Below are 20,127 nucleotides of genomic sequence, written 5' to 3'. Positions count from 1 at the left end.
GTGTTCCCAGTGCTGGGGAACACTGGGCTGTGCAGGCACTGGAGCAGCCTCACAGACAGAGTAAGGAAGCAGAAGACTCTTCAGAGCAGATGCCTGGCAAAGGGGAATGAGCTCAGCTCTGAGCTGTGTTTGGTGTTCAGTCAAGGCAGGACTGAGGAATAATCCTGTGCCACTGCCAGGAACTCATGAGCAGAGGATTTGCACCCCATCAGACAGGCTGGGCACACTCTGTGAGCCCGGGTGAGGGACAGGGGACAGGAGCCACTCCCTGCACGTGGCTCAGCTGATTTCCAGGAGCTGCTCTGCTGCTCTGCTCAGGCTGCTGAAGGGTGAGTGGGCATTAAAGGATTAAACACAAAGGCAAAGCACCCAAACTCAAATGTCTAAACTGGCTTTGGCTGGACCCAACAGCCCTTCAAAACCTAATTGCATTTCAGCTGTGATCTTTACTTCCTCAGAATGCTCAGATGGATGGATGATGGATGGATGGATGGATGGATGGATGGATGGATGGATGGATGGATGGATGGATGATGGATGGATGGATGGATGATGGATGGATGATGGATGGATGGATGGATGATGGATGGATGGATGATGGATGGTGGATGATGGATGGATGGATGATGGATGGATGGATGATGGATGGATGATGGATGGATGGATGGATGGATGGATGGATGATGGATGGTGGATGATGGATGGATGGATGGATGGATGGATGGATGGATGGATGGATGGATGATGGATGGATGATGGATGGATGGATGATGGATGGATGGATGGATGGATGATGGATGGATGGATGGATGATGGATGGATGGATGGATGATGGATGGATGATGGATGGATGATGGATGGATGATGGATGGATGATGGATGATGGATGGATGGATGGATAGATGATGGATGGATGGATGGATGATGGATGGATGATGGATGGTGGATGGATGGATGGATGGATGGATGATGGATGATGGATGATGGATGGATGAATGGATGATGGATGGATGGATGGATGGATGGATGGATGGATGATGGATGGATGGATGGATAGATGGATGGATAGATGGATGGATGACGGATGGATGGATGATGGATGATGGATGATGGATGATGGATGGATAGATGGATGGATGACGGATGGATGACGGATGGATGGATGATGGATGGATGGATGGATGATGGATAGATGGATGATGGATGGATGATGGATGGATGGATGGATGATGGATGGATGGATGATGGATGGTGGATGATGGATGGATGGATGGATGGATGGATGATGGATGGATGATGGATGGATGGATGGATGGATGGATGATGGATGGATGGATGGATGGATGATGGATGGATGGATGGATGGATGATGGATGGATGGATGGATGGATGGATGGATGGATGGATGGATGATGGATGGATGGATGGATGTGACTGATTCATTCCTCCAGTGACTGAGGCAGTGATAGGCTGATGGTGACTGTGGGATGGGATGGGATGGGATGGGATGGGATGGGATGGGATGGGATGGGATGGGATGGGACGGGATGGGATGGGATGGGATGGGATGGGATGGGATGGGATGGGATGGGGTGGGGTGGGGTGGGGTGGGGTGGGGTGGGAACCACCACATTCCTTGTGTCTCTGACAGGAGCTGACACTGCTGCCAGCCCAACAAAGGAGGTGAAACCACAGCAGCTCTGCAGTGCTCCTGCAGTTTCTGCTGTGCCTGAGGGGCTCCCACCACCTGCAGTGCTGCCAACTCCTGTCCTGCCATCCCCATTCCTCCTGCAGCCATTACCTGCAGAAATTCCCCTCTCCTGCAGTCATTACCTTACCCAGGACATTTGTTTTATTTTCTTTGCAAGCAGAAGTCTTCAGAGAAAAGCTTGGCACACTCAGCACCACCCTTGTGCTGCAGGGTAGTGCATCTTTATGGCCAGGATTAAGAGACTTCTCTGTAAATCCAGAGTGCTCTGACTCACGTTCATTGTGCTCAGCCTCTGTGGAAATGCTTCAAGTGCATTTCCTCGGCGATTTGTGGCTGCTTTCCCTATCTCTGGTCAGGCACAGCAGTGCAAGGAGAGGCTGGGTAGCAAAGGCAGCTTCACCTGACTGTCCAGCCCTGCCTCTCACGGGGCTCTGAGCCAGCACTGAAATGGGAGCTGGAAATTGGGAGCTGGTGCCAGCAGCCACAAAAGGCAGTGAGAAGGAGATATCTTGTTCCCCAAACAAGGAATACCTTTAATTCATCCCAGTATCAAGGGATAAGAAGAATTAATCATTTCTGTCCAGCAACACCAGGAAACAAAACTCGAAACAGTCTCTGGGAGGGTGAGTGCTCAGCTCTGGCTCAGCACAAGGAGATGGTATCAGTGAACCCTGCAGTGAGGAGCGAGCCCTGGGAGCAGCTGGGTATTTAATTCACATTTATGTTCAGGCCTTGCACGTGCCCAGGGCTGAGGCTCCCACTCAACAGGGCCTGTTCCCACAGCCAGGGCTTGTGGTGTTCCTGGAGCACGACCAGCCCAGCTGGAGCTGTGCAGGGTGACCAGGACAGCCCACCTGCCATCTCTCCCTAAGGCACAGATGGATATTTCTGCTCAGGAATGGTCTAGAATTCAACAAGAGGCTCATTTTGCATGTGAGACCATTTCAATGGGGCCAGCAGAGGTGAAGCACCAATTCTGACACACAATTCCTTGGAGCAGCCCAGATCCCTGCACACTCCAGCTTTTGAAGAGCCTCTGGTGAGGTCCCAAACTGCCAGGAGCAGCACCAGTGCCCAGCCATGCAGCCAGAGTTGTTGAAGCTGCTGTGGTGCCCAGAGCAGTGGCCTGGCCAGTTCTCCTTTGCAGACACATAAACAAAACTGTCAGTACTAATTCTGCTCTTTGAGACAGGCACACAAGAGCTGCTTCATGTGGACAGAGCTGATCAGAACTCCTCACTCAGAGCCATCCCCAGCTGCTCATTCATGGCTTTCTTGACTGCTTCATTTTACTCCTCTCTATAAAAATCTCAGGTTCTCGGATGCTGAACTTGACCCTGACCACTCCTACATCAGGGTAGAAATTGTAAAAACCCCAAACTGTCTTCAATCTCCTCTTTTGTGCCTGAGTGGAAACAAGGAGAAAGAAGATTGAAATTAATGGCCCAAATTCCAAATTTCCAGGTGTTCTCTCGGAGTAAGGTTAATCCTAGAGCGGTTGCTGATTGCCTGGGCTGGGATGCTGAGCCCTCCTGTTCTGCCTGGCTGGTGTTAAAGAGCTTTAGACTGAAGAGTCACTGAGGCTTGAATAAGAGAGAGAGAAATCAGAGAGCTGGGGGTGTGGAAAGATTTTAGTGCTATTCAGCATCTCAGGCTGAGCCTGGACTTCATTGCTCTGTCACAAAAAAAGGATTGCAGATAATGAGCTAATAACACTTCACTCTCCCGGCCTGCTTTGCATCTTCAAAGTCTCCACAAGAACAAATAATTAACTGTCCAGAGCACAAGCTCATAACTAAGAGCTGAGAAACCAAGTGAGTCAATGTGCTTGCAACAGCTTCTTGCAGTTTTCAGTAAAAACTCATTCTGGAGGAAGGGCTTTACTGGCCCAGCTGGTCGCTCCAATCCACATTCCAGGGACAGACCCAGCCCAGGAGAAGCTCCAGCAACTTCAAAAGAGCAACACCTCGACAGGAATGCCCCAAACCCAACCGTGTGGCTTCCTGCTTTTAATTTGCAGGCACGGGGTGAAACTGCTGAGCTCACGTCCCTGTGCTCAGCTGGGCTCCAGGGAGGGAGCCAGGCACATCCCGCTGCACACAGCCAGGCTCTGGCTTCAAACAGCCTCTTCCCAGGACTATTAATTCCAAATGAACTCCATTCCTCTGTCTGCTGGTGCAGAATTAGCTTTCCTTAACGTAACTGTGGGTGCTACAAACTCAGCCTTGGAGATTCACCTCCAGCTCCAGGAGCTCTGTTAAGTCCCAGCTCTTATTCCTTGCTTTGGGCAAATTTTTAAATGCCACAAGAATGTGACTTCTCTTGTGGGTCCTTGGCTTTTGGGGAATGTGGGTCACATTTACCTGTGCAAAACAGAGATGAGAACATTGTTTTTTTACATGGATAAATGAATTCAAAGCCTCAACCCTACGGAAGAATGTAGAGATTTCAGGCCAAGAATTTTGTCTTGGAGATTCTTGCCTAGCTGTGTGTATTTCCACCAGGGAACATCCCTGCTCTGTGTCTGAAGCAGAAGCTTGAAACATCAGCCCAAATTAAACCCAGTTTCCCCAGACCCACAGCAAATTCCAGCCCACAGATTGGTGGGGAGGAAACACAGCTGTGGGTCTTGCTCAGGGGCAGGAGCCTTTCCAGGGGAGATGCCCAGTTCCAGGACAACTTTCAGGGATGCCAGGCCCCATCTCACAACCCCTAGTGATCCCAGGGGTGCTGGATTTCCATGGAACCCCTGGCTGGAGCAGGGGCACCCATCCCATCCAGCTGCAGGATGCTGAGGATGCTGCCATGATGTTCTGGCTGTCCCTCTCTGCTCCCTGAGGCACTGGAAAGCCCCAACCAGGGCTGCAGCTTCCCCTGGAGGAGTCAGCTAACATTTCTGCACCTGGAACCCTCACACCCTGAGGCAGATCCTATGGTCCCAGAGCTTTTCCATGGAGCACCAGGAGAGATTTCCTAAACACCTGTCTCAGACACTGGGGTCTGGAACCTGCAGAGGAGTTTTGTGCCCGTGGGAACCTGGTTCTTCAGAAACCATCCAGGGATGGGTTTTATGCTGTACCCACCTGCCTGGAGCCACCCTGGTTCCTCACCTAGTTTGTGGGCAGAATCCCTGGGGACATTTGCATCACCCTTCCTTCCTCCCTCCCTGTTTGTGGCTCTGTGTCCCAAGGGCTTTCAACTGGGATTCCCAATCCCAAAGCTGCAATTGGGATTCAAGAAATGCTAACAATTTCCAGAATCCTTTATTTGCTCCTCTCAGTGATGCTGTTTGGAGGCTGCAGTTAATCACAGGGCTCAGGAACATCCAGGACTGATTTCCCCATCCAGCAAACACTCAGGAGCTATTCCCATCCTACCCCAGCGTGCTCCTGCCAGCCAGGACCCAGTGCAGGCTCTGCCCTGCCAGTCACACAGCACTGAATCACCCTCTGGAGATGTTCATCTTTACCCACAGCCAGGAGAGACCTGAGATCAGGCCATGATTGGATCTGCTAAGAGAGCTGGGATGGATCTGGAGCTCCTGTGCTCGATCCACTCTGAGTGGCTGGAGAAGTGTCAGGTTGAGCCTTGCAAAACTGGTGGTGTGCAGGGATCAGCTCCAGTCAGAGACATTTGGAGGCCAGCAATGCTCAGAGCTCCTCCTGCTCCACCCTGGTGCAGCCAGCCCGCCGTGGCAGCCTCGGGGATGTGCCCTGGGCAGTGAGGAGGGACATCCCGAGATGCTCAGCCTGAGGGACCAGACCTGTCCTCCTCCAGCAGCCAGAAATGCTTCTGAATCTTTGCCAGGATGTAATTATATTGAATTTATATAAAACAAAACAAAACAAAAAACCCAGTTTGTGGAAAGCCTCTCAAAGCCAAAAGTTCCTTTTCCAGGATACACTGGTCCAAAAAATTGAGAATTTGAGAATGACAGGACTTAATTGATTTTAATATTCAGTTAAGTTTCCTACTCAGTTGAACTTGATATTCTGTTGAATTCCGTGTCCTGTCAGTTTTCCCTGAGGTGTGGCAGGCACAGCTGGGGCAGGGACAGCCCGTGTGGCACACTGAAATGTGCCGATAATTGCTCTATTTTTACAGCTAATCAGCAGCATCTGATTCACAGGAGACATCAAAGCGCTTCCCGGATCAAAGTGTTCCCTCCTTGTCAGGATCTACTGCTCTGCCAGGGCACAGCAGAGTTTGTTGACAGGGGAGGATAAAAGGTGTGAGTGGCTCACAGCCCTTCCCAAACCTGGAGCAGCCAGGAGAGCACAGGATGGATGATGGATGGATGATGGATGGATGGATGGATGGATGATGGATGGATGGATGGATGGATGGATGGATGATGGATGGATGGATGGATGGATGATGGATGGATGGATGGATGATGGATGGATGGATGGATATCCATCCATCCATCCATCCATCCATCCATCCATCCATCCATCCATCCATCATCCATCTATCCGCTCCTGCAGAGCCTTGGGAGCTGGTGAGTCCCAGATCCATGGGGTGACCCCCAGATCCATGGGATGAGTCCCAGACCCATGGGGTGAGTCCCAGATCCATGGGGTGAGTCCCAGATCCATGGGATGAGTCCCAGACCCATGGGGTGAGTCCCAGACCCATGGGGTGAGTCCCAGATCCATGGGGTGAGTCCCAGATCCATGGGGTGATCCCAGATCCATGTGCCTTTGGGAGGGGGGGTGGGTTGGGAGCTGGGGCTGAGCAGGAACAATTCCCTGAAGCGCTCCCAATGTCCCTGTGCCACCCCTTGCCAGAGCCACCATTGCAGGGATCACTCTGGGCCTCAGCACCAGGTCAGGCCCACGGGGCAGCACCACTTTCACCTGGGAGGGACCTCAGGGTCCCAGTGAGGGGTAAAGGGTGGATCCCAGCTCCAGGCAGGACTCAACCCCTCGGTGCTCCTGAGGAGCAGAGTTTACACCCAGGCCCCACACTGAAACCAGGGCATGAGAGCACATGCAAAGGCAGTGATTCACATCACCACTAAGCTCATTCTCCTTCCATCAAGTGCCAATAAAATGCTTCTTCCAGACAGCAGCCAAAGCCTCTTCCTTCCATTCCAGGGCATGGCTGCCTGCTGTGTCAGCGGGGTTGGTCTTACGGACACGGGGCATTGTGGCAGTGCCAAACCCAAACCGCGCTTGGGCTGCATTAAACACTTCATTGGTGATTTAACACATCTGTGGAATCAGCAGAAACCAGGGGTGACTTTAACCAATTAAAGGCCATTAACTGAGACCTGTGAATGAGCTGCTACGGGCAGTGATTTACAGGGCTAACACTCAATGAAACTGGAAGTTTTATAAGGCATTTAAAAACAATCATGAGAAACTCGCAAACGTCAGATGTTTGCAGGAACAAATGGAACTGCCCTGCAGGGGCTGTGTGAGGAGGCCATGGCAACACCAGCCCTTGGGACTCTGAGGGTGAGGGCTCCACATCTGAAAGGTGTTGCAAAGTTCAGCGTTTATGTCCTTTTTCTGTCTTTTAATCTACAGGTGGTTGCTGGGCCTGACCTGTGAGAAATCCAAGGCTGTACTTCTCAATCATCTGCAGTTTGTGGTTGTCATTTGGCCTTGGCTTGAGCTGGAGGCTGGGCACCCACATGTGGGGACAGTGGCACAGTGGATCAGGACAATACTGGCACCCTGTACATGAATTCACTGCTGTTGGAAGCTGCAGATTCCACAGGACACTCCAAAGGACGTGCACTGTCAGCTGCTCACAGTGATGGCAGCCAGTGCCACCTGCCCCGAGCTGCCCTGCACGCCCTGGATGGCCCCAGAGCCATCCTGGGCAGTGGGGGCTGTGCTGGCCCCAATCCCCCATGGGCACAGGAGTCAGGGTGCGCTATCCTGCAGTGCTCTCCCCCTCTCCAGCCCCACGGGACCCAGGTTCCCATTTCTGCACCACGAGTGGGGCAGGGGGCTCTCAGAGCAGCCCACCCACCAGGGATGTGTCTGAGGGGGAAACAATTCCTCAGCATCCTCCTGCTTGAGCAGGGAGGTGGGACTGGATCACAGAATAACAGAATCATGGAATGTCCTGGGTTGGAAGGGACCCACAGGGATCATCCAGTCCAACCCTGCCCTGCACAGACACCCCATGAATCCCACCCTGTGCACCCCTGAGAGCCTTGTCCAAACACTCCTGGAGCTCTGGCAGCCTCGGGACTGTGCCCATTCCCTGGGGAGCCTGGGCAGTGCCAGCACCCTCAGGGGGAAGAACCTTTCCCTGATCTCCAGCCTGAGCCTTCCCTCGGATTCTGTCGCTGCTCACAGAGAACAGAGATCGGAGCTGCCCCTCAGGAGGAGCTGCAGTCCCTGGAGAAAGGTCTGGGGCAGAGCTGCTTCCCAGCACCAGCACAGAACCAGTGCCACACTCCAGCCAACCCCGGCTCCCGAACCACCGCAGCCATCCCACAGGCAGCGCAACACCTGGGGGGCTCCCAGTACCTTGGCAGACCCCAGCGAACACCCCAGGCTGCTGGGCCGTGCCCCAGAGCTTTGCAGCAGCTGCTCCCACTCTGCTGTTTCTGAGCAGGGCAGCAGCACCTGGGCACTGGGAATGCCGGGCCAGGCCGGGCGCTGACTCAGCCGTGGGGCCTAGCGCGGGGCCTAGATCTGGGCCTAGCTCGGGGTCTAGCTCAGGGCCCAGCTCAGGGCCTAGCACAGGGCCTAGCACAGGGCCCAGCTCAGGGCCCAGCTCAGGGCCCAGCTCAGGGCCTAGCTCAGGGCCTAGCTCAGGGCCTATCTCGGGGCCTAGCGCGGGGCCTAGCTCAGGGCCTAGCTCAGGGCCCAGCGCGGGGCCCAGCATGCAGCGGGCACATGGAGGGAGGTGCTGGCAGTTTCAGGCCCAGCGCAGGGATTGGGCTGGAGCGGGGCCGGGAGCTGCTGGGACAGGCAGCGCTGTGGGAAGCAGGGAGTGCCCCGGTACCCCCGCCCTGGGCGCTGCCAGCCCCAGGGACGGGCAGAGCGGCTGCGGGGCATCCCCACGGCCCTGCCTCCGCCTTCCCAAAAAGCTGTGAGAATGAACCTTCAGAAGCTGCAAAGGGGACGTTTTTTCCAAGGCAGATGCAGCTGGCTGCCCCCAGCTCTCCTGTCTCCTGTTGCTGGGCATCAGGCAGGCTGGAAATGTCACATCCCAGCACTGCCACCCTACCCAGCTCTCCCCTTTGCCCTCCACACCTCGGTTTTGAGGAGGCAGGTGGTGGGGAGCTGGTCCTCCATTTGTGCCTTCTCCATTTGTGATTCTGAACTTCCCAGAGCCTTATTCCCCAAAACCTGGTGGTGTTGAAGTAGGGAAAATAAATCCTCATCCAACAGGGAGAAACCTGCAGGACACCCCCACACCAGCAGGCAAGGGATGGGGAGGACAGGCAGCCCCAGCAAGGGGGACACAAAACATCTCACCAAGCAACAAGATCCTCCACCCTGTGCATCCTCCCATCCCCACTGCTCTGGGAAAGGCTCCTTGGAGGCTGTTTATCAACAGCATGGGATAGGTTATGATAACAGGGCAGCAAAACAGCCCTTCAGGACCTCTTGGGCTGGCTGCCAGTCCAGGTCCAGATCCATATCTAGAACCAGATCTAGAACCAGAACCAGATCCAGATCTAGAACGAGATCCAGAAACAGATCCAGAAACCTGGCCTAGAACCAGAACATAATCTAGAACCCGATCTATAACCCGGTCTAGAACTGAATCCAGAACCCGATCTATAACCCAACCTAGAACAGAATCCAGAACCCGATCTAGAATCTGATCCAGAACCCGATCTAGAACCGGAACCCAATCTAAAACCGGGTCTAGAACCCGATCTAGAACCAGATCCAGAGCCAGGTTCAGATCCACCACAAAGACTGGAGGGCCTGCAGGTGATGTGTCCCCAGGGACCGCACACATGTGAAGTGCTGCAGATGGAAGAGCTCTGCCCCCTACAGCACAGAGAAGCAGCCCCCCCACATGGCTTTATCCCAAGGCTTCATTGCATGCTGTCATGCAGAGGAGGCAAACACAGCTGGTCAGAGCCTTCAGCAAGAGCTGCAAATAGGAATGGAAATAGCCTGGAAAGTGAATTAGTGTCTATTCCATGGACCAAGAGCTTTGGAAGCGGTGCCCCTGTCCTTGGTGTCCCCAGCTGTGACCAGAGAGGAGTGAGTGGGGCTCTGGTACAGCAAAAGCAGAAAAAAGTGGCCATGACGAGGATTGCCCAAAGTGCAGCAGGAAAAGCAGCTCAGACCACTGAGGTCTATCACCAAACCTTGCAAAGGACTGTCGCTGAGATGATGTTGGGAGGTTCCTTGTGGGGTCCTGGGTATTTGCTGTGACCTCTCACAGCCTGGGGAGCAGGTGGGCAACTCCTACAGCTGTGCTGTGTTATCTGGGATCAGAGCCTCAGGATGGAGACCACACCTGCACCCCCTCATCACCTCTTTATTTACAGACACAACAGCACTGGGGTGTGAAGATGGGAACCTCGTGAGGCCTCTGCTCCCCAGAACCCCCATTCCTGCAGCCAGGGCTCTGTGCAGCCACTGCAGCTCCTGGGGCTCGGCCTCCTCTGTCCCTGAGCCTCTACTTCCTTCGGCTGCCCACCATGGTCTTCCCACGGGCACCCTTGGACCTGCAAGGGAGGAGGAAAAAAAGCACGTGCAAAAAGGCATCAGTGACCACACAAGGAGGATGAGGTGGGTGCTGTCAGTCCTGCAGACTTTTCCAGTTGGAAACTGCCCTGGGGGCTGACGGTCTTCACTGGCCCCAGGTAAATCTTGGAACCCCAGTCAAAGTGTCTGGGGACTCTCTAGGAACAAGCTCATACAGTTACCAGGCGATTCTATGAACCCAGCATTTCCCTCATCTGTTTCTCCCCCCACAAGAATCATTCCAAGAAGAATTGACAAGTTGCATCTGTAGCTGCAGAGGGATAAAAGCAGCTGCAGGATCCTTCAGGACCCAGCCAATGGCTCCCCTTAACCAGTACAGGGGGAGCAGGCAGTGCTTGGCAGCACAGAGGAGGAAGAGGTTTGGGTGGGAAGTGAAGGGCATTTCTGGCTGCCAGACCTTGGGATTGCCTTGTCCCTGAGCCCTGCTGCTGCCCTGGGGTCCTGCAACACACATGGAGTAGGACACACACAGGACAGGTACAGGGACACACAGAGAACCTGTGCAGGGACACACCAAAAACACACACCAAAAACACACACCAAAAACACACACCAAAAACACACACCAAAAACACACACCAAAAACACACACCAAAAACACACACCCCCCAAACACCCCCCAAACACCCCCCAAACACCCCCCAAACACCCCCCAAACACACCCCAAACACACACCAAACACACCAAAAATACACCCCAAACACACCAAAAACACACACCAAATACACACACACACACACACACACACACACCAAACAAACAAACAAACACACACACACACACAGAGCACCTGTGCAGGGGGACAAACACAGCCCTCAGAAATGCCTGTACTCACCCTTTGCTGCAGGATCACACCGTGGTGGGGCAGGAGAGAAGAGAGATTTGGTGTAAGCGGGTGGGAGATGCTGCCCCTGGCTCCTGGGGTGGGCTGAGAACCTCCCACACCAGGGGGAAGTGGGACGGGGATGTAAGAGCACCACGTGCTGCTCAGAGCAGGGGTTAAACACCCTCCTATGAAGGGCTCCCCTGCCACATGCAGGAAACGTGGGCATGGGACAGGTTCCCCTGGCCTTATGGGCCTGCACAAATCCCACAGCCCATGGGATATCCCCTGCTAGACAAGCTGGGATCTCCAGCAGCTTCCCGAGATGCTGGGCAGAGCCCCTGCAGGGATGGGGTGGCTGGAAGGACCCCACAGGACACACAACTTCCCATGCAGAGGTGGGCTCTCCCTGGGGCCCATCCCCTGCTGAGGTGTCTGGGAAGGAGGAACTGGTGACAGTGGGAAGCCATGGAGGTCTGTCAGGAGCAGAAGAGCAGGGACTGAGGTCTCTGGGACAGACCTGCAGGTTCAGAACCCTGGGCACCAGCAAGACCAGAGGCAGGAGGGGGAAGGGGAGGAGGTGGTTTAGCCAGGGAGATCCATAGGGAGGGAACTGGGGAGGAGGGAGCTGGAGCTGGGAGGACAGGAGATGGAGGAGGGATATAAAGCCACTTACACTTTCTGGTGGTCGCTGATACGGTTTCGAAGGACATTGATCTGCAAGAAAAAATGGTGGCTGGTGAGGTCTGGCAAGAAAAACCTGCAGGTGACAGTGAGGTCTGGCTGTAAAAAGTTGCAGGTGGATGGTGAGGTCTGACAAGGTGCCCCAGGCTGGGGACAAGGGCTGCGTGAAGATGCATCACTGATCTCTTTTCCCCAGCAGTTTTTCTGTGGGTTTTAGAGTCCCAGAATCCCAGGACAGTTGGGGTTGGAAGGGACCTTCAAGCCCATCTCCTTCCACCCTCTGCCATGGGCAGGGACACCTTCCACTGTCCCAGGTTGCTCAGGGCTCCATCTTGCCTGGTCTGTGATGTGTTTGCTCTGTGGTGGTGCCAGGTACACATCCCCAGGAGCTGGGAGATCACTTGCACACCCCAGCTCATCCCCTGGCTGGGGAGCAGAAGGAGCAGTCAGGGACACAGAGGGCAGACAAATCACAGAGGCCCTGGGGCTCACCTCATACTTCTGCCGCTTGAACTTCTCCTGCAGGTCAAATTTCTCAGCCTCCAGATCATGGATGTTCTGCCACAGTTCCTTGGCCTTGTCCCTGCAGGGAGAGCCAGCGGGACAAGTGCAGGGAAGGGCTGTGGCTCCCAGGAGCTCAGTTCAGGGATGGGACACTGATGCCAACCCCTCAGCTGTTCCCCGGGATGGGGCTCTGGAGACTCCCAGACAGGGATGTGTTATCCAGGCAGTGAATTCAGGGACAAAAGCCACGGGGAGGTCAGTACATGTGGGGACACACCTGTCCCACCTGTGTGTCCCTGGCTCCCTCTCATGGCTGGTGCCTTCAGCCGCAGCCCAGCCATGGTGGCCCTGCCCAGCCTTGGGGCCGTGTTCCCCCTGGCTGGGGTGTCACCATCTCCAGCTGTGCCATCCTCCCAGGCTGGAAGCCCCATGGAGCCGTCCCCAGCCTGGGATCCTGCCCAGGAGCTGGGACCCAGCACAGGCCTGCCCTGGCCATCCCTCCCGAGCCTGTGGTTACCTCAGCTTGTCCTCACTGAGGTGGTCGATGTTCAGGGGCTTCCGTCGCTCACTGAGGATCTTCTTCTTCTTTTCCCGCTCCGTTTGCTTCTTCCCGCCCTTTTTCTCTGACTGAGGAAACCATCAGACCACTGGAGAGAAGGAAATCTGCCCAGCCTTTGCTCTCCCCCACCCTCAGTTCTGCACCCAACACCCTCAGTTTTTGGGACTCCAGAAGCACATGAGATCCTCGGGGCCATTTTGGCAATAGTGGACAAGATACCTTGTCCTTGTCCCCATCCCCCTCCCTGTCCCTGAGGCAAGGTTGCAGCTGCACATCTGCAGAGGAGAGCTGAGCTTGGGGCAGCTCTGAGCTCACCTTTGTTCCAGCACCCCCTGACTCAAGAGAAGCTCCCTGGCCTCTCCTGTGTAAACTCCACAGGGGCACGTGGATGAGGTCAGCCCACGGCCAAGCCCTTCCCAGGGGCAGCAGTGGCTCCACCACAGCCCCCTTGGAAAGGCTCCCACCTTCTGCATGTAACCCCCGAAGTGCAGCATGTTGGAGAAGGCCTTCTTCTTCCGCGCCTCCTCCTCCGCCCTCTTCCGTGCCTCCTCCTCCTCCTTGCGAGCTCTTTCTTCCTGCCAGGGTCACAAGCTGGTCAGCAGTGGATGGATGGATGGATGGATGGATGATGGATGGATGGATGATGGATGGATGGATGATGGATGGATGGATGGATGATGGATGGATGGATGGATGATGGATGGATGATGGATGGATGATGGATGGATGGATGGATGATGGATGGATGGATGGATGGATGGACACACAGATCATGTCCCCAGATTGCCCAAGACCATCCCAAGCTGCATTTCCAGAGGACACTCACGGCCATGCGGGCCTGGCGCTCCTTCTCCCGCTCGCTGCGGATCCGCTGCTGCTCTGCCCGCTCCGCTCGCCGCTGCTCCTGCACAGGGAGGGGACCTTGGCTTGGACACTGCAGGGAATCTGCGTCCTCTCTGTTCCAAAGGACATATCCCTGACCCCGAGAGCCCTGAGGACCCCAAGGGAGCCTGGGGACAGTGACCCTGGGCAGAGGGGCATCTGCATGAGGCACCACAGCAGCCAGAGCAGGGGCATCCCAGTGACCAGGGAAAGGAAGGGAAGGGCTGGAGCTGTGCCAGGGCAGGCTCAGGCTGGAGATCAGGGAAAGGTTCTTCCCCCTGAGGGTGCTGGCACTGCCCAGGCTCCCCAGGGAATGGGCACAGCCCCGAGGCTGCCAGAGCTCCAGGAGTGTTTGGACACTGCTCTCAGGGTTGGAGTGGAACGGTTGGGGTGTCTGTGCAGGGCCAAGGGTTGGACTGGATGATCCCTGTGGGTCCCTTCCAGCTCAGGGAATTTTGTGGTTTGCAGGTACTGCGGTACAAAACCTGGCTCAACCCTCAGGCTCTGTCCTGCAGGGTCAGGGATGTCCCAGGTCTGCCAGGACTGGGGAAGGGGCAGTGGCTGAGTGCCCACAGGGACAGGGTGGCAATAGCCAGAAAGGGGAAGGCTGAACATGTACAATCCTGTCCTTGAGGGACAGGAGCTCCTCTTCCTCCTTCTTCCTGCTCTCAAAGTGGGCTTCGATGAGGGCCTGCAGCTCGTTCAGGTCCTTCTCCATGCGCTTGCGGTGAATGTCCTGCACCAGACACACACAGCCAGAGCCTCCAGCGGCTGCCAGACACTGAGCGGGGCAGAGGGAGGGCAGCACCCCCAGGGCTGGGAACCGGGGGCACAACTTACATCAAAATCCAATCTCTCTCCATCTGGGATCTTGGGAGGCACCAGGTTGGGCATGAAGACCCTGCAGTGGAAGGGGAGACGGAGCAGGATGGGGCTGCAGCAGATCTGGGGCAGCACGTGCCCCTCTGAGCCCCGCAGCCCCCAGCAATGCAGAGCTGGAGGACAGGGGGTGCAGTGCATCCTGCTGGAGGTGCCAGCTGGGCAGCCACACAGGAAGCCCTGTGGCATTCCCGGGAAACATTCCAAGGTGCTTGCATGGCTGGAATAACTCTGCAAGCTGCAGACAACGTGGCCAGGGCCCTTTGCCAGGCCCCCTGAGCTGGCAGCCACCCACTGCTCTCCCCAAAGGGCACCGTGTGCTGGATGTGACCTGGCACAGGCAGCTGGATCCTCTCACCCTGCGGGGCTCTAGGGAGGGCAGGAGATGCTCAGCAGGGGCACAAAGGGATGAGGGGATGATGACTGAGGGCAGATCTGCCTCCCACACTTCAGCACTGCAGGGGCCCAGGAGGACCCCAGGTTTGTGGTAATGGTTCACAGTCCTGCTCCCTCGGGCTCAGTCCCTGGAATGCTGGCACTCCTGGGAAGGTGTGCCTCATGCCAGCCAGAGCCTGGACTCTGGACCCCAGCCTGGGATGCTCTCTCTCTCTCACACATACACACACACTTCAGCACCTGCAGGGTCACAGGGCAGCTGAGCTTCTTCCAAGGAACATACAAAATGCTTCAGAACTGCCTAAAGACCTCATTCTCAGGGTCCCCTTCATGGTGCATGTTTTGCTGTCTGTTTCTCTCCATGCCCCAGTCCCACCCTGGCTCCATGCTCCAGAGCTCCCTGTGCCCCTCATGGACCAGCCTCTGTCACACGGAGCCTCTGCCCTGGCACAGCCCAGACCCAGGGAAAACCCTGCCACACTTACTTGGGTTTTGGCTTTGATTCACCTGCAGGAGCCAGGAACAGGACAGAAAGACAAGGTCAGTGTCACTGAGGGGCTTCCTTTCACACTTTGACCCAACCCACACCCTGAGCCAAGCCCTCCCCTCTCCCAGCAGCAGGGGCTCCACAGGGATCATCCCCCAGCAGCCCTGTGCCAGGGGACACGTTGTGCCTGAGGCACAGCTGGTGCTGCTACTGAAGCCTTAAGTTTTAGCTTTTGTATTTTTTAGACTCTGAACTTCATAGAACATGTCAGCAAGTTCTCCTCACAGTTTAGTCAGACAAAACAATCCTTTCCCAGCCCCAGAACCAGGGATACTGTTGCCCCAAGGATGGGACATCATAACCTGTAATTGGACAATTAACCCCAATATGGAAATGGACCAGAACTTAGAGAAGTGTGAAAACTCGTGACTGTGTGTCCATCCTGGGTGGAGCCAGGCTCTTGCACTGCCCAAGGTGAATCCTTTGAAGGCCTTTTTAATGCCCTGTTTATTCCTTTAACTCTGCCCAGCCTCTGTTCAAGGTAACCTCCCAAGGCATCAGTAGCCCCCAGTCAGGCAGAAGAAACGAGGGTGGTACCTCACCTTCCCCAGGCTCCTGCTCCCGCTCTCCCTCTCCACCTGTGGAAAACATTCTGCTTTGTGTCCCCATGGCCAGTCCTGCCCAGGGACACTGTGGGGCAGCTGTCCCACTCTTTCCCATGCTTGTCCCCCCTGCAGAGCCCAGCTCCATCCATCCCTGCAGGATGAATGGGGGGAGAGCAGGCCCCTGAGGGACACCCCTCACTCACAGGGTGGCCAGGAGAGCCCCAGCTCCTCTCCAGGAGGAATCCAGACAAGTTCTGCAGGAGCTCAGGCTGGAAAAGCAGCAGTGCCTCCCTCTCCTGCTGTATTTTGCTTACCCAAAGCAGCACAGATCCATCCCTCCTGCTGCCCCTCTCCTGCTGCCCCTCTCCTGCTGGGGCACATGGCCAGGGCAGCTCTGCCCCATTTACCACAGATCATTTGGCAGCAAATAAATTCAGCACCAAAACCCTGTCACAAGGGCCCAGTGTCTCCAGGGACTGGGATCAGGACTGGAACGGCCAAACCCATCTCTCCTCTGTTCCTGCTTTACCTTCTCCTGCTGCTTTTGTTTCATCTTCTTGTTCTGTTTAAAAGCAATGGGAGAACATGAGCAGTCCTGGGTGAGGGCAGTCACATCCCCCAGCACAGAGGGGCCCCAGTGCCCTGGTTTGGGGTCACAGCTGGGGTCTGAGCCTGCTCCAGCAGCAGTGACAGGGTCACACACCATGCCCATAAGCCACCTCATGAAATCCAGTGTTCTTTTGCTGATCAGACACATCAGAGCTCAACCCCAGCTCTAGAAACCTCCCTAAGGCCACGGACCCCTTGGAGAAACAGCTTGGCCCATTTTTGGCATTATTTCAGAGGGCTGGGCACAGCCACCAGCAGCAAACACCATCGTCCTCGTGCTTGTAGGGCCCAGACAGAGCAGGGAAGGGCATCTCAGTTTGACACCCCCTTAGTGGACACCAGATCTGGGGGACAGCTGCCCCTCTCTGTCCCCCTGTCACAGCCAGGCTGGGACATCCCAGTCCCCAGCTGGTACCCCTGGAGCAGAGCAGGGCCCAGCCGAGCCAGGGGAGCCCCCTGGCAGTCCCCACTCACCTTCTGCCTTGGTTTCTTTGGTCTCCTCCTCCTCCTCCTCTACCTGCTCCTCCTGGCCTGTGGAACAAGGGGCAGGGTGAGCCCAGCAGAGCCATGCCCTGGCTCCCTGCAGCTCCTGGCTGGGGACAAGAGTGGCACAGAGCCGAGAGAGGCTCGGGGGAGCCGCAGCCACAGGAAAGAAACAGCGGCTCACGAAGCAAAGGGCTCCTCCCTAATTTTACCCCAGGGCTGCTCTGTGCTCTCAGGGCAAAACCCCCTAAAATTAATGAGATTGAAGGATTTATCCCCACCTTCTTGTCCCTCATTCCCTCACACCCCAGGAAGGAAGGAGGGATTTCTATTGCTCTGCTCTAGCAGTGAACTCCAGGAGTGGCTGGGGATGTGCCTCTGGCACCTTCCCAATCACATTGTGACACTGCTGGAGCCTTTTTCCACTGGAGGGAGCAGCGTCCCCACAGGAATCCTCCACTGGAGCCAGGGTGATGCTGTGCCCTCAGACCTGGGGACACTCGTGGTGCCACAGCCAAGGGGAGAGACAGAGGGCAGCAAAGACAGCAAACCACAGCTGGCAGATATAAGAGACAAGGCACAGACAAAGAATGGACACACAGCACAGCAGGGCACGTGTGGAGTGCAGGAAAAAGAGAGAGAAGTGGAAGAATGAAAGAAAAACCATTCCCCAACCAGGGAGAGGCAGAAGACATCAACCCACGACTTTTCCCAAGAGCAGAGAGAGGAAATAATGAAAGGTGCAATAACTACCGTCGTCTTCCTCTATCCATTCTTCCTCTTCTGGGCCAGGGAGGAGGGAAGGAATAAGCAGGGATTAGTTGGGTGGCACAGAGCTTTGGCATGCGTGAGGCGAGGCCTTGACCACTGCACTTCCCTTTGCTTTTACACTCAGGGTGCTTTGCCTGGCAGTGCCCTGGAGCAGCCAGAGCTCAGCTCAGCCCAGCTCAGCTCAGCCCAGCTCAGCTCAGCCCAGCTCAGCTCAGCTCAGCTCAGCTCAGCCCAGCTCAGCTCAGCCCAGCTCAGCTCAGCCCAGCTCAGCTCAGCCCAGCTCAGCTCAGCCCAGCTCAGCTCAGCTCAGCCCAGCCCAGCTCAGCTCAGCCCAGCTCAGCCCAGCTCAGCTCAGCTCAGCTCAGCCCAGCTCAGCCCAGCTCAGCCCAGCCCAGCCCAGCCCAGCCCAGCCCAGCCCAGCTCCCAGCTCAGCTCAGCTCAGCCCAGCTCAGCTCAGCCCAGCTCAGCTCAGCCCAGCTCAGCTCAGCTCAGCTCAGCCCAGCTCAGCTCAGCTCAGCCCAGCTCAGCTCAGCCCAGCCCAGCTCAGCTCAGCCCAGCTCCCAGCCCAGCTCAGCTCAGCTCAGCCCAGCTCAGCCCAGCCCAGCCCAGCCCAGCCCAGCGCAGCTCAGCTCAGCTCAGCCCAGCTCAGCTCAGCCCAGCTCCAGCTCAGCTCCCAGCTCAGCTCCCAGCCCAGCTCTCAGCTCAGCTCAGCTCAGCTCAGCCCAGCCCAGCTCAGCTCAGCCCAGCCCAGCGCAGCTCAGCTCAGCTCAGCTCAGCCCAGCTCCCAGCCCAGCTCAGCCCAGCCCAGCTCAACTCAGCTCAGCCCAGCTCCCAGCCCAGCTCCCAGCCCAGCTCAGCCCAGCTCAGCCCAGCTCCCAGCCCAGCTCCCAGCCCAGCTCTCAGCTCAGCTCAGCTCAGCACAGCTCAGCACAGCTCAGCTCAGCTCAGCTCAGCTCAGCTCAGCCCAGCTCCCAGCCCAGCTCCCAGCCCAGCTCAGCCCAGCTCAGCTCAGCTCAGCTCAGCCCAGCTCCCAGCCCAGCTCCCCAGCCCAGCTCTCAGCTCAGCCCAGCTCAGCCCAGCTCTCAGCTCAGCCCAGCTCAGCCCAGCTCTCAGCTCAGCCCAGATAAGCCCAGCTCCCAGCCCAGCTCCCGTGCCAGGGCTGTGTCTCCAGCAGGCTGAGGCAGGTGGAAGTTTGAGCTTGGCCATGACTCTCACATGTTCAGCAGAGGCTCCAGCTCCCTTTGGGATATTGGGATCACATCTCTGCCAACACCCATGTCCAGCATTGCCAGCCCTGCTCTGAGTCAAAGGATCACTGACAAAAGAGATCCTGAGAGAATTCAGACTAGTTTTGATCCTACTGATGTTTCAGGTGCAGGCTTCTCAAACACAGTCACATCTGCCTTTCCTGGACATGATTTGCCCATTGCAGCCCAGGAGCTGATCCCCAAACCCCCAGCAAAACACTGAAGCCCCAGGATGTGGCTCTGGGTCCTTGTAAAAGCAGCTCCTACCTTCCTCCACGCACTCCTCTTCACAGAGCACACAGGCCACAGACAGAGAAAAGGGAAAGAAACCTCAGGTTATTGGAGTTGCTCTGATCAGTTTTTGGCAGGCAGCTGCAGGTGCTCCATGTCCTCTTACCTTCCTGCTCCCTGCAAAGCACAACAGGGATTTACAGAGTTTTACACTGAGTTGGAAGGGGGCCCATCAGGGAAGGGAGGCTGAGGTGAATTTGGGATTTCCTCAAGGCTGATTCCCCGTTCTCACAGCACAGGGCCAGGGTGGCTGTCAGCTGGCACTGAGGACAGGGACAAGCCCCAGGTCACTCTGCAGGCTGTGGAGACCAGGGGCTGAAGGTCTGGACTGGCATTCCAGCAGTTGTCAGGGGACCATTTTGCAGCATGAGAAGATGAGTGACCTTGGCCTGTAATCCCAGAAATGGGCATCTCACACCCCACCTTTGCCCCCAGGTCCTTCCCTGACCATGGGGGAGATGCACAGCCTGTCCCAGGGGGATTGGTGACACACA

General features: G+C 56.1%; 1 protein-coding gene across 3 annotated transcripts; it reads right to left on the bottom strand.

The window, feature by feature from the left end:
- Positions 1-9,816: 9,816 nt before the first annotated feature.
- TNNT2 (troponin T2, cardiac type) lies at positions 9,817-19,662 on the bottom strand. Of its 3 annotated transcripts, XM_086862256.1 has the most exons (15): positions 19,610-19,635; positions 18,078-18,107; positions 17,316-17,372; positions 16,762-16,794; positions 16,230-16,265; positions 15,626-15,647; positions 14,706-14,766; positions 14,485-14,601; positions 13,810-13,887; positions 13,448-13,558; positions 12,942-13,051; positions 12,413-12,503; positions 11,913-11,953; positions 11,249-11,772; positions 9,817-10,373 (listed from the first exon to the last, which is right to left on the bottom strand). In XM_086862256.1, exons 7-15 carry the CDS (start codon positions 14,757-14,759, stop codon positions 10,111-10,113), a joined length of 1,389 nt encoding a protein of 462 aa, XP_086718382.1. In that variant the 5' UTR covers positions 14,760-14,766; positions 15,626-15,647; positions 16,230-16,265; positions 16,762-16,794; positions 17,316-17,372; positions 18,078-18,107; positions 19,610-19,635; the 3' UTR covers positions 9,817-10,110. The 3 variants fall into 3 exon arrangements, with proteins under 3 accessions (XP_086718382.1, XP_086718383.1, XP_023797738.2); XM_086862257.1 differs by lacking the exon at positions 18,078-18,107 and having other exon boundaries at positions 19,610-19,662; XM_023941970.2 differs by lacking the exon at positions 18,078-18,107 and having other exon boundaries at positions 10,238-10,373; positions 11,249-11,254; positions 19,610-19,662.
- Positions 19,663-20,127: the final 465 nt, after the last annotated feature.

Source organism: Cyanistes caeruleus, chromosome 24 (genome assembly GCF_971803275.1).
Source record: "Cyanistes caeruleus chromosome 24, bCyaCae1.hap1.1, whole genome shotgun sequence".
In the NCBI taxonomy this organism is placed as follows: Eukaryota; Metazoa; Chordata; class Aves; order Passeriformes; family Paridae; genus Cyanistes; species Cyanistes caeruleus.
Note: the sequence above shows the minus strand (reverse complement) of the source record. Positions and strands in the feature narration are given on the sequence as shown.